This window comes from Plenodomus lingam (assembly GCF_022343315.1).
Source record: "Plenodomus lingam strain CAN1 chromosome Unknown contig_12, whole genome shotgun sequence".
Classification (NCBI taxonomy): Eukaryota; Fungi; Ascomycota; class Dothideomycetes; order Pleosporales; family Leptosphaeriaceae; genus Plenodomus; species Plenodomus lingam.
The window spans coordinates 234,782-248,957 of NW_027093930.1; the positions used below are offsets into that span (position 1 = coordinate 234,782).

Genomic DNA, 14,176 nt, shown 5'->3' on the forward strand with positions numbered 1-14,176 from the left:
CACCATGTCGCAAAGAGTGTACCCGCCCTCGAGTGGACAGGTAGCGCATCGAGCTGACTGACCGACCCGACCGCTGGTTCACTGGCGCTAGGGTGCAGTGCGTGGTCCCCTTGCCCCCCCATAAGCACTCGACGTACGACGATGGGGACGGACAGAGAACCATCACATGTCGGTCTTGTCTCGTGGAGTAGGTAGGCATACCTGGATTGCAGTGTCTCGGTGCAAAGTCCAGTGCTGATGTCAGACTGGTTTCAACGGTGAGGAAGGGAGGGACGGGGCGAGGAAGGGAGGATGCCGCCGCGAGAACCGGCGTCGACGGGGTCGGGCAGGTGATGCTACAATGGTTAGATGGATGAGGTGAGGATGTGACGTCGGTGGAGGACGATTTTGCCATGCAAGTTCGACACTGACACCATGAGGGTTTATCGCCTCGGGAGGGAGTTCAACGGTGAGGTATGCTTTGGGTACCGTAGCATTTGTCCGGCTCAAACAGATATCGCGACTTGTATGATATGGACATGTGTACTGAATCCCAATACTCCTTTCACCTCCCCCCTTTCTTTTCCCTTGCTATCCTACCAACCAGTTTCCTCCAAGGCAACGGCAAAAAAAGAGTAAAAGTAAAAATACCCCACAGTACATCCATCGTTCCAGCTCCGATTGCACATCACTCAGCATCTCCCCAACCCAAAACCCTTTTGCATGGCGCGATCAAACCACTCACATGCAACACATTCTTCCACGCGGGCGGCTCCTAGCCCATGCCCGCTCCCCAACAGACACTCGACGAGCATCCGCACCTGCACGCAAGTTCTCGCTTAGTTATAATAGTATAGAATATACTAGGCCCACTGTTTTTTTTGGTCTGCTGATCGACCCGTCAAGAGTGAGTTTCTGTGCGCTTTGGCGCCGCTGCTGGGATTTTTGATGCTCAGGGGTAGTAGGGCTGTAATTGAAGGAAGGGGCACTGGCTTGTGGGTGTCTGTGTGAGTCTTTAGAAGCCAGATTGCGGGGAAATGGTTAGATCTCGCATCATCGATTGCTGAGGTGTTGGACGGTATCCCTGAGTAAATGGCCTGCATAGTGTGAGATCAAAATCTTGGATGCTTTAGCAGAGGGAAAACTAGTGATTGAGTAAGCACATACAATTCTATGGGTATCGTTTGCGACGATATGGAATAGAATGTGGTGAGATGGATATTCGTAGCTATCTTGCCCCTGTTATCATGAGTGACATCGCGGTCAATTTTAAGAGAGCAGTGAGAACTCATCACTACGAACTGCTATTGCTCCGTATACTCTTGGACTCTAAGGCGTCTGTTTCAGGCTTTGGTGCATTTCAAAGTACTATGGGATTTGGTGAAATATCGTGGTCATTTTAGAACCCCTATTTGAGCGCTGAGGGTGAACTCCTGTAGCATCGATGAAAGTTGGATTTGGCCCAAGCGAGTCTGTTTGCGTTTTTATTCGTAGATAGTATTTAGTATTGGTAGACTAGGAGATTTGAAATGGTCCAAGTACGAAGAGTCGGAGATTGGCTGTCTTCGTTTATTGCATGTCCATATCAAATACAGGCGACAGAAAAGGGTAGTAAACTAGAAAATGTATTGCTTGACTCGGCGGTTGTGCCTGGACGTGCTTTGACCCAATTGAATGGTCTTGATTGCTTGGTTCTCTAGCGTGAGTTTGTTCGAAGCAGTGACTTTTGAGGCGGAAGGTGCAGTTGCGTCGCATTCACTGAGTGTCATGGGGAGATTTGCTTTCCGTGTTCAATGATGAAGGTGTAGGAGGTATATGAGGATGTATTTGCACGTGATAGGATATGGGATATTGTTCAGATACCCTCATAGATGGTGTACACGTATAGAATGAAAGGCCTTTCTATGATGCAGTCACACATGAGGAATTGTTGCTATCGATGTTTGGAACCTACAGAACATGTTGAAAAGCATTCGCGCGGACAATACAGAGATACTATTCAGTTATGAAGATTCCTGCAAGGCAGTCTTGAACAATCAAGCAACTATGCTCTGATCTGTTGACAATGTTCATTGATCTCAACTGTCCAATTTGTAAAAAATATACTATCAGTCACTCCGTGTGATCCTGTAGCGTCGCGGGTATATCATCCAAAGCCTACTGTGACATTTCCACCTGAATTAACACATGTCCAAGCCATACACATCAAACCATCCTGAATTCCAATCAAAGTCTCATGCAATCGGCACACAGAGTCGGGGCTCCAATTCAACCTCTCCCATTCTATGCTTATCCCAAACGCCGTTGCCATGCAAAAATCATCCGGTATGTTTTCAAGTCGTATGTATTCGTAATTAAGAAGGGAAAGGGGAGCCTAGGCGTTCTCGGTCATGTCTGAGACAGAAGAGGCTGTGCCACTGACGGCCATGCGCGTTTGGAGGTAGTAGATGAGGTATGCGATTGCAGCGATGAGAATGAAGAGAATGAGGATGATGAGGAAGATGACGACGTTGCGCTGCATGATTGTGGCGGAAAACGAGGGGTGCTCGGTTTTGGGTGAGGTGGGTAGAGGCTGTGATGTGCCTGTTCAAGTAGCTTGGTGGGAGAGTTGGCGGTGAAGGGTTCTGAACAAATGTTAACTTGGATTGGCGTGCAGTATGCACCCCAAAGACTAACATACTACTGAATCTGTATGTCTCGAGCCCAGTTCCTGGTATAGATTGTGGCAAGCAAGTCTAAGCTCAGTAGGTATCGTCTGAGCAACCTTGGAGGTGGAAATCGGGCGGCGAAGTGTACCACCGGAATGGTAATGTTGATAAATGGGTGGCAGATAGTAATGGAATATGCGAGTCGATTGTACCTCGTGTAGAACGAGGCACGAAAGTATTTTTGTACAGATGCCGCGGGGTGCGTGCGTGGAGAGGTGGCTGGTCAACGTCCCATGGTTGGGGAGGCTGGGCGTGTGGCTGGCTGCCCAACGAGGTTGGATGCGAAACAAAAACAATAGTCATGGTTAAGATTACTTGGACGATGGCGAGGATTACCTTGGTTAGGGAGTAAGGGTTATACCAGATAGCTCCAGAATTGGTCCCTTCATTCACTTGACAGTATTATCGATCCTCAGAGGGGTCATCATGTCGCGGAACGGCGCACCCAGTCTGCCCCAGGTTGCGCGACAAAGTGCGCTCTCACGTGCCGTCGCGTCGCGCTAACTTTTAGAGTATTCTTCCAGCTTCCACTCCGCCCTCCCAACCATAATCAAACACTGGACGGACAACATCAACATGACCGGCCACATTGAGGCAGAGCTAATGGCCAACTATATACGAAAATGTTCCCAATAACACTTTTACTTGGTCTAGCTCCGAAGTGTGGTTCTTTGCGACCTTTAGCGTGCGGAGGTGTCAAGATATCCTTATTTTCAAGGACCGGCTGGGGTGAATATCAGATGAATTAGCGGTGTACTTTCACTGCTGAGAAGAATGTCACAAATGCGGACAACAAGTCCTTCAAATGCCGTTGCAGACTAGCTTAAAATATACCTAGTATTTGCAAACGCCTTGATGATTATCGAGCGAAGGTGTGAAGAAGCCATTGCCGCAGTACATCTTTTCTAGAAACATGAAAAAACTCTCATTGAACAGGTAATTGACTGCTATTTTGCTGTCAAGAGTGTATTCAAAGGAAGAAATTCCATAAGACAAGCGCACAGCAACCCTCCGAAGTATCTTAGGAGGAGAGGCTTGAAAGTTAGTCGTCCTCCATTATACATAGTTGGTTCTATTTGCAGTAGTCATTTTGAGTCTGTAATTGCGATCGTTACCGAAGTAAGCCCTAAGCGCAAAGCATAGACTTCCCATCGTCATGAGCGAATTGCCTAACCCTTCTACTGAGCGCCATGTCGCCATTGTATGATAGTCGAAGATCACTCAACGGTGTTTATTGCCTGTAGACCGTGACCTATAGAAAATCACTCCTGCATCTACCAGATCGTTTACTGAGAATACTATCCGAGCAAGGCAAGACGACATATCATATGTCAGTAAGTGCCCATTCTCCTATATCCTGACTGTGAGTAAGAACAAGAGAGAAATAAATTACAAAAGACCAATAGTCCTCTGCTTCATCGTCCTAACATCGACATTCTGCCACATTGCCACACTGAACAGGGTGATTGTGTAGACGCATGTAGCAGCGATGAGCATGTACCTCTGCGTCTGGCCATAGCTCAGGTTGATGGCATCGCGAGTCGGGCTGCCGATCGGGTAGCTCGACTGTGTGTTCAGATCGCCGTAGATCGCAGTGAAGTTCTCCATTGCATCAGCAGGCAAGTTGGCCGAGAGTCTCGCAGGGAAGACACCGGTCCAGATGGCTCCTGCGATAGTGGAACCAATCGCACTACCAATAGCGATAATCATGGACTCGACAGCCAACAGAGCAGGGAAGTCCTGCTGCTTGGAGACAGCCATAAGAGTTGTTTGCTCCGAAGTAACAAGGATGCCACCACCAAAGGCGATGAAGATCATGCACATGACAATGTAGCCAATGTTCTCGTCAGGCTGACGGAACTTGATCATGAGACCGACACCAAGCATGGTGAGCGGAACGCCCATGAAGAGCGAGTACATCTTGAGCTTTCCGTAACGGCGTAGAGCCAGTCCATATACGAGGCAACAGAAGCAGCTTCCCATTGTGTAAATGTTGGCAATGTAGGTAGCATGAGGGACGGTCTGGTTGAACACGACGATGAGCAGCGAGTAGAAGTATGTATCCCAAATGTACCAGCCAATGTAGAGCGAGCCAGCCATGGTGTAAGTGAAGATGACGGTCCGGTTCTTCAGAAGGGACCACGGGATGAAGGTGACAGAAGCGCCAAACTTCTCCCAGATGCCAAATGCCGCAATGAGGAGCGCACCAAAGATGATGAAGCAAATAATCAAAGGAGACTTCCAGCCCTTGGCTTGGCGGGAATAAAGGTTGAAGCTGAGCAAGAAGAGCGAGAGACCGGAAGCTAGAATGAGGAGACCAACGGCATCGAACTCGCGCAGGTAGTAGAAGGCAGTTTGGCTGAAATTCCCACGGCTTGGTCGTGCGGGGAGGAGACCCTGCCTACGAGCTCTGCCCTCGTACAGGAAGAACATGAAGATCAAAGGCGAGCAGACTATGGGGGCAATGATGGCGAAGATGCCAAAGTTCCATCGCCAACCAATGCCTCCAGGAGCAATGGCACTGTTGACAGCATACCCATAAATCCACGTAGTGATGAGCCATGGGGAAGCCGCATAGCCGATGAAGAACCCTCGGTTCTTAAGTTTAGAGGTATCGGCGATGAAGACGGTCATGAAGAAGTCAATGCTATTGTAACCGGTATAGAAGAAGGTCTGGGCGGCGCAGTACGCCTTGACGCCGTTGCAGCTAGCCATGATGATTAGACCGATGATGTAGCAGGTAACGCCAATGCAGAGTGCAGTAGGACGTCCCCAGATGTTCATGATCTTGGCGTATGGGAGCTTCCAGATACCGGCGACGATGGAAGAGATGACACTGGTGAGGGCTGTAAGGGAGTGCTCTTGAAAGTCGCTTGTAACGTATGGCGTCAAGGTACTCGTTGAGCTGGAGGCGAAAGACATGAAGAATTGAATGAGCCACATACTGGTCGTCATTAGCTTGAGCTCATCGATCCGGCGATAGTGCTGGGGGATTCACAAAATGTATGCAAGAATAAGGTCCCTCTTGGTCCATAGCATGGAGGCAGCTTGGACAGCCTGGACACCGGCCTCAGCCGTGGTATCGACCCTATTCAACTCCTCATCAGAGTCAAAATCACTGGAACCAGCAGTATGGGGTGCCCCCAGCTTCTCATTAGGACGATCGACGTCTATGCTGGTGTGGCCTTGCACCGAAGCAGGTACATCAGCAACGTCCTTGTGGTCTGCATCGGTGGTAGGCCTGCTGCTCGAAAGCAGAGCACTGGACGTTAGCCCCTTGAAAGAGAAGCCCATGTTGCAAGCTGACGATGCAAGACTGCTAGTTGAACACAGAAGAATGGGGAGAAATGCAGAGATCAATAAGACAAGCAAGCGGACAGGGAACGGGCTCATATAACAGTTTACAGATGCATATGCACATAACTCCACCTTCCATCGGTCCACAAGTCCTGCTGTGCTGTCCCCGGTAGGCCGGCTACTTTACTGGGTGAATATGTGAATGGGTCGCGCCATTGCGTTTGCAACGCGAACTAATGCGACCAGCCTGGCAGGGCTGTCCACGAGAAGGGGAAAGCCATCCCGCCGACAAGCCTGCCAAACCCCCAACAAGCGCTGCCGTGGCGAAGCTTGACGTTCCTCCAAACAGACATAGCGCCGCCTTGGTTTGTACCGAGACTCGGCCCAAATGCCTGAAAGCCCTTCAACCTGGCATCAGCGGCGCAGCATTATCCAATCAAGGCGCACTGTAACGTGGGACCATGGTAATCAGATGAAAATATTTGATCTTATCATTATCAGATGGAAGACCTCGGCGCTTACCGCTACTAAGCCTTGACCACAACCGGGCTTGTGATCACTCATCTTGGTCTTCGTCATATATGCGGAACGCGCGGGCGAGGAAGTGAATGGAGGGGTTTGAGGTGCTGCTGTCCGTTGCCCAAGCTAACAGAGTCTTCCAAAGATGCTCATCAGCCTGCTGTGGAGCTTCTCGCGACATGGATTTTCATGTCGATGCAAAACGCATCTGCATTCAGGACGAAGGAATGGAAACCTTGTGCAGAGTGGGAGGTGGCTTGGGAGTAGACGGTACGTCTTTTGCTTGCGCATTCGGGGTCTTACGATATCGCTTGACTCGCTTTCCGTGCATGCTTCATGGTCATGCATCACTGTGAAATGAAACAGGCGAGGCAGAGCAGAAAAAGAGCTGCTCAGAGCTACCTAAATTACCAGTGATAGGCTGGATGCAGGATGACGCGATAGGTATGCGACATGCGAATGGGTGGCGATGCCGCTCCTGTTTCCTGTCTATTGCCCACTGAGCACCGCAAGTAGAGTATACCGGCCGAGTCATGTCATAAAGACTCGTATCTAAGCACAACAGATTGCAAGAGTCAAGCTCACTTGAGGTTCCTACTGCTAAACATAATAAGATAGTCTAAGAAAAGTAGATCTAATGCCGCTGCCACACCGTGATACACCCGGTTGTAAAAATAACCTCTGGCATGCCGGAGTGTCGGTATCTCTGCTCCCTTGAAGCCATAATCTTGGCTCGAGTCATCGTGATACTCTTGGGCATACCCCTGGATGAAGATAACAAGAACAACGGGACTTGAAACTAGACTGGATCTTAATCTGTAGTCCCAAAAACACACGCTCCATACCGATGAAAAGACCATACTGGGGAGGATCCCTTCTTTGCCCAAGGTTTCGTTACTTGATCGTGAGAGCCGTTGCACTTGGACAGCGGGCCATAATGTCGATTGCCTAAGACAACGCGTGAGTCTGCTCTTGTCCGTATATATCGGGTGCTGAGAACAGCGATACCTGGGTATAGGGAAATCTAAAGAGAAACGTGTAAAATGCAAGAGCCTGAAGAATCTTTGCTTGAGTCCCTAGCTTTTTGAATACATCAACATTATCTTACAAGGACAAAGTCAAGGAACGATTTTCACTTGAAGGGTTGTATCCTATGTTTTACTACGCCATATGCTGGTTTCTTGAATGCTAAAGATCTATTGTCTATAACCCCGCAGGATCAAAATACTAACCCTCGATCAAACTTACGAGTGGTCAGCTACTGGAGCAATGTCAAGATGATAGCAGCCCAGAAAGCAGCAAGTCCACCGTTCATCGTTAGAGACTCAGCGGCACCAGTATTTGCATTCTCTGTAGAAGAGTTTGTTTGCGCGGAAAATGTCTCGTTACCGTTAGTAGTCATCGCGTTTGTGATTGCGGTAGGCGTTGGCAAACCCGTGGATGCAGACTTCGCAGCAGCTGAAAATAATGCACCAGACTGAGGCCTGACAGGCGTGTTCTCATCACTTACCGTTCCTTGATTCGCTTTGGCCATGCCGACGACCCACTTGGTGACCTCCTCGTTGTGCTGGATGAAGTAGTCGAGATGGTGCTCGACGCTCTCGGGGGTACTGCCGACAGCGCATATCGGGTCACCGTGGTGGCAATAGTCCAAGAGGACATCGGAGTATTTTGCAAGAGCGGAGAGTTGTTCTGGAGTGCGGGCGCGGCGGCCGTCGAAAGGCTTACCGTCGCCAATGGTGAAGTTGGTGTCACGGTTGCGAACCACGGAACCAAAAGTAGCAGCTGCGACAACTGTGTCTGGTCAGCGTACGATAAAGAAAGGCATTCCCGGGGATCAATACACACCTTTATTACCAATATCTTGGTCCAAAGCTGGGTTGGAGTCTTGTGTGCATTCAAAGACATTTCCTCCACCTCCTCCTAGCATATCCTGTGCAACAGCAGCGCCTTGTGAGAACCCGAGTAGCATGAGTTTACTGTCTGGGCACTTCTCACTGTATGACTTCATCTGATTCTGTCCGTTGATGGCTCCCGTTCCAGCAGATTTGCACCATGCGTCTGCACCCCATGCCGTGCTTCTAGCAGGATATACGACATTCTCGAAACCGCAGTCGTCCCCACCAAGGCCCGCGCAGATCTCTTTGGTGATGTTTCCGAGGCGTCCAGGATAGGGTTCGTCAGAGCCACGCGTGAGAAAGATATGGAAAGGCTTGCAGTCTGATGATTCATAGGCTAGGATCTCAGTAGTGTTGCAGAATATGGATGGCGACGGTGCGTCGCAGCGTTCTTGAGCGAGTGCGACCCGTGCGATCAGAATTAGCGATGATATGACCGTCTTCATGACTATTGGATCGGGAATATGAACGGGTGACTTCGCGATCGTGAATGAGCGTGAAGAAAATGAAAGAAGATATTAACAATATCGCAGATGAAAATCAGAGATAACAAACGCCTTTCGATGCTAAAGACAGAAAGTAAAGAGACAATTATCAAGGAACTTTCTGTAGGTTAATAATGGGATCCTTCAGGGACGCGACCTTGATTCACTTGCAGCATCAGCATCTTGGCTTGATCTTTCCGGTTTCGTCGCACAAACACCAGTTTCTGGCGCTAAGTCGGGAATCGGCAGCCTGCCAAGGCGAATCTCGCTATCTTGAGCCACAGAAGCGCGATTGAGGCGTCGAGGCGCAGAAATTATTGTTTAAAAACCTAGAGTGCTTACGCGGTCCCGACATTGAAAAGGGGGCGATCCGCAGCATTTGGGAATGGGCATCATGCAGTTCTCGTTGTTCGTCCACCGGCCATGGCAGAAGAGGTTCCTGCGAGTGAACGCCAGAGCGAATGCGACCTATATCCCAAACGCCGAAACGATTAATTTCTCTTCGATGATCACTGCTTCGGTGGCTGGAAACTGCTATCCGATAGCCTGTCTTTTGTCTGTTGTCAACATCGCTGTCGCTAACCTGCGCCACATTGACGGCCCTGATGGAGATTTGGCTCGCGATGAGCTCTTGGTTCATTGCCTCGCTAAGGATGAAAGGTAGGTACAGTATGTACAAGGAAGGGAAGCACGCACGTGCTCTGGGCAGGGCACGCCAACCTTGTGGGTCCAAAGTGTTTCTCTGTTCCGACGTCGAGTGCAAACCTCACCATCTTGATCGTCAGTGATGACGCCCGAACCCGCATCGACTCGCTTTAAAACCCCATAGGCTAGTACGCCTTACATACCTACAAGATTTGGGACAGAAAATAAAATTGCAAAGTGACTGCACTCAGCTATCTGATTTTGTTGATAGCTTGCCAATCTCATATGTGGGCCAGATTAGTTTTTGCAGCCAAACATAATAATATTGTGCTTGCATGTTGACATATCAAGAAGAGCTAGTAAAGGGTAAAATACACTGTGCAACTATACAGCCCCTAGTGATACCTTCAGTGGGTGTATGAGGTTTATCGTGCTTTTACTCAGTCTGTAACAAAGCCGAGAGTGACAGCGCTCGCAACCACTACATTTGTTGTCAGTTGACCACACTGTAATTTCCAACACTCTGCGTAGAACAGTGTTATCTGTACACATGTAAACAGGCTTGATTCTGCATGCGCCACGCACTTCTAATTCTGTATAACCATCACGTTTGCTTGCTCTTCCCTTCCAACACCCAACGCCGTGCTCACTTCCATTGTCAAAATACCCCTTCCGCCCCCCAACATCCATACCCACCATGTGTTCAACGTCATACGCGGCAGGACCGTTCAAATGAGCAGAGTGGCCATCGTTTCTGAAACCGTCTACACCTGCTGAAATGCCTTAAAAAGTCGGTGAGCCAGATACTCAGGTCGGATCTATATCTTATAACTCACAAAAGCTCACAAGTATTGGTAATATTACACATGGTGTAACCAAACCACCATATTGCTGGAATTTCGTGGATGAATATGAGGACCGTGAGCGCCAAAAACAGGTAGCTGCCCAGTATTATCACTATGATCCTGCTCCTACCGTCTTGCGCAAGCCCTTTATTGAGCCTGCGCCTGCGCCTGTTCATCCACGCTTTTCCAAGTTTACCTCATCAAAATGATTTGTCGAGTCCCAGGTCTTGTCCTTCTCCCGCTGCACCTATCACTCTTGTCAACGACGATCCCATCGAAGACCATGTCGAGCGTAAGCAGTTCATTGATGACAAGCTGAACTCAATGCTCGGCTCTGAGCGCATGAACCTCCGATCTCTTACCTCGGGGAATTCTGGTATTGATCCTGTTACTGCGCAGCATAACGAAAAAATTGTATTGTTAAGATCTGCTGACTAGGTTCCATGCCTACCATGTTGAACAGCGTCAAATCGCCGAAGAGCGTCAGCGCCAGGCCAACGTTGAGAAGGCTGCGCGTTCAAAATTTTCGATTCTTCTCAATTACTATCGTGCTTAGTACTTATAAAATGTGACTTCACTTGCGGAATTTGGACCTCAATTCAACTATGCGTTGGATCAGCTCAAGACTGCTATAGGGGACCGAGTCAATTACCGTGACATTCCTGGCCTGGTAGCTGTTATGATGAGCCAGATTTTGGAATCAGCTTTTGCTACCACCAAAGAGATGAAGGAGAAGATCCCGCTTGAAGAGCAGGGCTCAGCTGAGTTACATAATGCGTTGCCGTTGATGCGTCTCGAAGGGGTCTTGTCGTGGCTTCTCAAGCAGCCGAACCTGCCCCAAGACTTCCGAACCCCTGGTCAAGCCATTGAGGTAACCTGTAAGTAAATCTCTCAACCAACTCCTTTCAGGAGGCCTCTCGATCCCCACTCACAGCAGAGCTCCCAGCGTATACCCGACGTTCTACCACAGCTGGACCGGCAGCTCGGCGAGCGGCAACTTCATGTCGCATCTCACAACTGTCAGTGTCAGTGTTCTTTAAGCGTCAGCAGCGCCCGTGTTCAATTCAGGTCGCGACTTTGCTCACTTTGGAGAGTTTTCTGACGCTCAGAAGGAAGCTTCGGCGGCAGCTGGTGGCAAAACTGTACCGGTAATCCCAGCCATCAACGTGATCGTTCCTACACCGACATCAGCCAACAGATACCTCAATATGTAACACCTGACGCACTACCTGACCGCCGAGTCGTATGAGCTTGAGTGCGACGCGAACAACCCAGTCGATAGCATGGGTGGGATATTTTTCGAGCATCGACGAGACATCCTTGCCGTGTGCATAAAGGATTCGGAAGTTGGCCAAGGACAGCGAACATGTTTTGCCCCACGGACTTGGACAACTTTAAGGCTCATGCCAGCTTGAGCAAGAAGAATCATTGGCAGACTACCGAGTTAGTCGCTTTTCCTACGAAGTGAAGAAGTCTTGGCTGTAGACTTGCTCAATCTAGAATAACATGGCAGCATAATCAAGTGACACAAGTTGTTTTTCTAATAGCCCAAGCAAAGTGGGAATATGGAGGGGTGATGCCCGACAATATCTGTTTTACTTTGGTGTACCAGTAATAGTACTCGCAGGGCGCCGCGGAAGCCATCGGTTAATAGATACGGATGTTGGTATAACTGCTTGGCATCAAAAAGTTTTTATCCTGCAACTGCTATGACCGAATCAAGTGATGTGTGAAGTGATGTGCTTAGCTTCGGGGCAAGACAAATCGCTGACAACCCACGAGTTGACAAGATGATCGCCCATGCATGAACAACACATGCACGGTGCAATCTACATGTTCCATGCACTCCAGAACAAAAAAGAGACTTCTCTCGTTCCCCTGCACACTTTGCTCGTCCACGATGAAGAGTCCATAATCACGCAAACTGCCTCGTAGTCCGGATTGAGAATCCAGCCGACTTTGGTTGTTGTCCGGTGCCCAACAGAGACATCATCCGACAATATATTTGTTTTCGGCGCTCAACAATCATGTGCGTCCGAATATGAGCCGATGGAGTTGGCCGGTCGAGTCGAGAACTCGCTGGCTCCAATAGAAAGAGCAAGTTATCACATGAATCGGCTTGAGCCGATGGCGCAATGCCCACGCGAATGTGTCAAGGTACAAACGTGGGATAAAGTTCCAGAACCATGCTGGTGGGATGGTGCTTTGCATGGGCCTCTGTAGTGGTAACATCTAGACTGTGATTGACTGGTACTGAGTAAGATAGTACTTGGACGAAAAGTTAATTTACACCACGATCGAGCGCCACTGCACATGGACTTCAAGGCCCGACACCAGAATCTCAGAGGTCACACGCATGGTTTATGATTTGCAATGGGCTTTCCGCTGGGGATCATGTAATTTTAGAGTGGTCTGCAGTGACAATGTTACCGTGTGCACAGTATTGTCGTCGGGTTGTCGGGTATCCCATTCATCGTTTCCTCACATCTTCAGCACTGCGATGTCATTCAGGCACAGCAACCAGTCGGCCCTGACGCTTCGACCGACGTACGCCTTTCATCTTTCTCACCACCCGCCTCGCCATACGGTATTCTTACTACCATCCAGTCGCACAAAAACTTGCCCAAGACCGCGCCTAAAAGCACTGAGATGAAGATGTAGCCATTGTAATACATGACAAGCAACATGACTAGATAGGCAACCCCGAGCGTGATGGCGTGGATGATTCCACGGACGAGTTGCTGGAGTCCAGTGGCTCTGAATGTCGCGAATTGGGTACCGAGCGTGGAGCTGGGGCCATCGCAGCAGTTGGCAGGTGTTGCTGCAGCCAATGCAGCTTGCTGTGAGCGGAGTTGGCGTTGGAATTGGCGGAGGAGATGGGCATCATATTCGTGCCCGACTCTGCGGAGGAACTCGAGACAGACGACGAGCAGGACGGTGCCGACGCAGCTGGCGGCGAACATGGCATTGTTGCGGATGTGCCATGAGCTGGAGATGAAGCAGGAGTCTACAATTCTCCAGTTCCAGAGCATCTGTCGCACATTTTCAGTATGAACACTTGACGCTGGCATTATCCATGGATGAAAAGAAAGATGCGTCCTACCTCCATCTGACATGTGCCAGTGGCCGTGCTGTTGGCCGACGAGGAGCCGTGATGGCTCATGATGGGCGAAGGGTGGTGGTATCTGATTTGCACTTGGTGTTTTTTTTTTCTATCTCAAAAGTGTGTCCACCAGAGTACCGGTACCGTATGTCGACAGCACCCTTCTCGACGGGACTGGATAACAAAAAAACGCAAACGGGTGCGGAGGATGGGGTGGGTTGAGGGTGCAGCCGGGTCAATACATATGGTCATTGGTGCTGCAGGTTCGCGCGACATGCGCAGATCCTTTGGACCCGACAGCCTGTTCGAGCCGGAGATGCGAGCTGCAGCAACTGGCGTTCCGCGTGGGATGCGACTCGCAAGGCTTTGGGTGGTGGGGTTATTTGCTCAAATTCACGCACGCTTGCCGGCTTGCATGGTCTCTGAGATTCCCAATGTTAATCTAGAAGGCTTGGCTCTGCACACTATGTCGGTGGCGCCGGCAAAACGCCCGCAATATGCTCCCACGCCTACGCTTTTGATATGTCTGCATCCGTAGCCGTGGAGTATATGAGATCGAGCAGGCCCGGGGCTGGGGGGAGGGGAGATGTAGGGCCAGCTCAACGCCATCAACCCACCTCGCAGTCTTCTTTCCAATTGTGTCCAGTGCCCAGGACCAGTGGCAAGCGTCCCACCTCAGCCGTCAAGTGGCCACGCC

At 49.8% G+C, this 14,176-nt stretch overlaps 7 protein-coding genes across 7 annotated transcripts; 2 read left to right on the plus strand and 5 right to left on the minus strand.

Annotated features, from left to right (window-relative positions):
* Window positions 1-2,720: 2,720 nt before the first annotated feature.
* IAQ61_001310 (uncharacterized protein) lies at window positions 2,721-3,102 on the minus strand (the record flags this gene model as incomplete). The annotated part of the gene is made up of 1 exon (XM_066095055.1): window positions 2,721-3,102. The coding sequence occupies exon 1, from the start codon at window positions 2,988-2,990 to the stop codon at window positions 2,721-2,723; it is 270 nt and encodes an 89-aa protein (XP_065954903.1). The 5' UTR covers window positions 2,991-3,102.
* A 974-nt stretch (window positions 3,103-4,076) lies between these two features.
* On the minus strand, window positions 4,077-5,642 carry IAQ61_001311 (uncharacterized protein; the record flags this gene model as incomplete). Its single annotated transcript, XM_003839568.2, has 1 exon — window positions 4,077-5,642. One exon carries the CDS (start codon window positions 5,640-5,642, stop codon window positions 4,077-4,079), a length of 1,566 nt encoding a protein of 521 aa, XP_003839616.2.
* Window positions 5,643-5,681: 39 nt separating this feature from the next.
* On the minus strand, window positions 5,682-5,981 carry IAQ61_001312 (uncharacterized protein; the record flags this gene model as incomplete). The annotated part of the gene is made up of 1 exon (XM_066095056.1): window positions 5,682-5,981. The coding sequence occupies one exon, from the start codon at window positions 5,979-5,981 to the stop codon at window positions 5,682-5,684; it is 300 nt and encodes a 99-aa protein (XP_065954904.1).
* Window positions 5,982-7,095: 1,114 nt separating this feature from the next.
* IAQ61_001313 (uncharacterized protein) lies at window positions 7,096-9,816 on the minus strand (the record flags this gene model as incomplete). Its single annotated transcript, XM_066095057.1, has 4 exons — window positions 7,096-8,297; window positions 8,361-8,849; window positions 9,229-9,651; window positions 9,735-9,816. 4 exons carry the CDS (start codon window positions 9,814-9,816, stop codon window positions 7,762-7,764), a joined length of 1,530 nt encoding a protein of 509 aa, XP_065954905.1. The 3' UTR covers window positions 7,096-7,761.
* A 674-nt stretch (window positions 9,817-10,490) lies between these two features.
* IAQ61_001314 (uncharacterized protein) lies at window positions 10,491-10,814 on the plus strand (the record flags this gene model as incomplete). The annotated part of the gene is made up of 1 exon (XM_003839571.2): window positions 10,491-10,814. One exon carries the CDS (start codon window positions 10,491-10,493, stop codon window positions 10,812-10,814), a length of 324 nt encoding a protein of 107 aa, XP_003839619.2.
* Window positions 10,815-11,100: 286 nt separating this feature from the next.
* On the plus strand, window positions 11,101-11,590 carry IAQ61_001315 (uncharacterized protein; the record flags this gene model as incomplete). Its single annotated transcript, XM_066095058.1, has 4 exons — window positions 11,101-11,254; window positions 11,323-11,395; window positions 11,489-11,524; window positions 11,575-11,590. The coding sequence occupies 4 exons, from the start codon at window positions 11,101-11,103 to the stop codon at window positions 11,588-11,590; spliced, it is 279 nt and encodes a 92-aa protein (XP_065954906.1).
* A 490-nt stretch (window positions 11,591-12,080) lies between these two features.
* Window positions 12,081-13,873, minus strand: IAQ61_001316 (uncharacterized protein). The gene is made up of 2 exons (XM_003839573.2): window positions 13,480-13,873; window positions 12,081-13,408 (listed from the first exon to the last, which is right to left on the minus strand). The coding sequence occupies exons 1-2, from the start codon at window positions 13,537-13,539 to the stop codon at window positions 12,884-12,886; spliced, it is 585 nt and encodes a 194-aa protein (XP_003839621.1). The 5' UTR covers window positions 13,540-13,873; the 3' UTR covers window positions 12,081-12,883.
* Window positions 13,874-14,176: the final 303 nt, after the last annotated feature.

Coding starts and splice junctions, on each gene's coding strand:
- IAQ61_001316 (XM_003839573.2), bottom strand. CDS start 13,539: ATGAGCCATCACGGCTCCTCGTCGGCCAACAGCACGGCCACTGGCACA. Junction 13,409..13,479: donor CTGGCACATGTCAGATGGAG/GTAGGACGCATC, acceptor AATGTGCGACAG/ATGCTCTGGAACTGGAGAAT.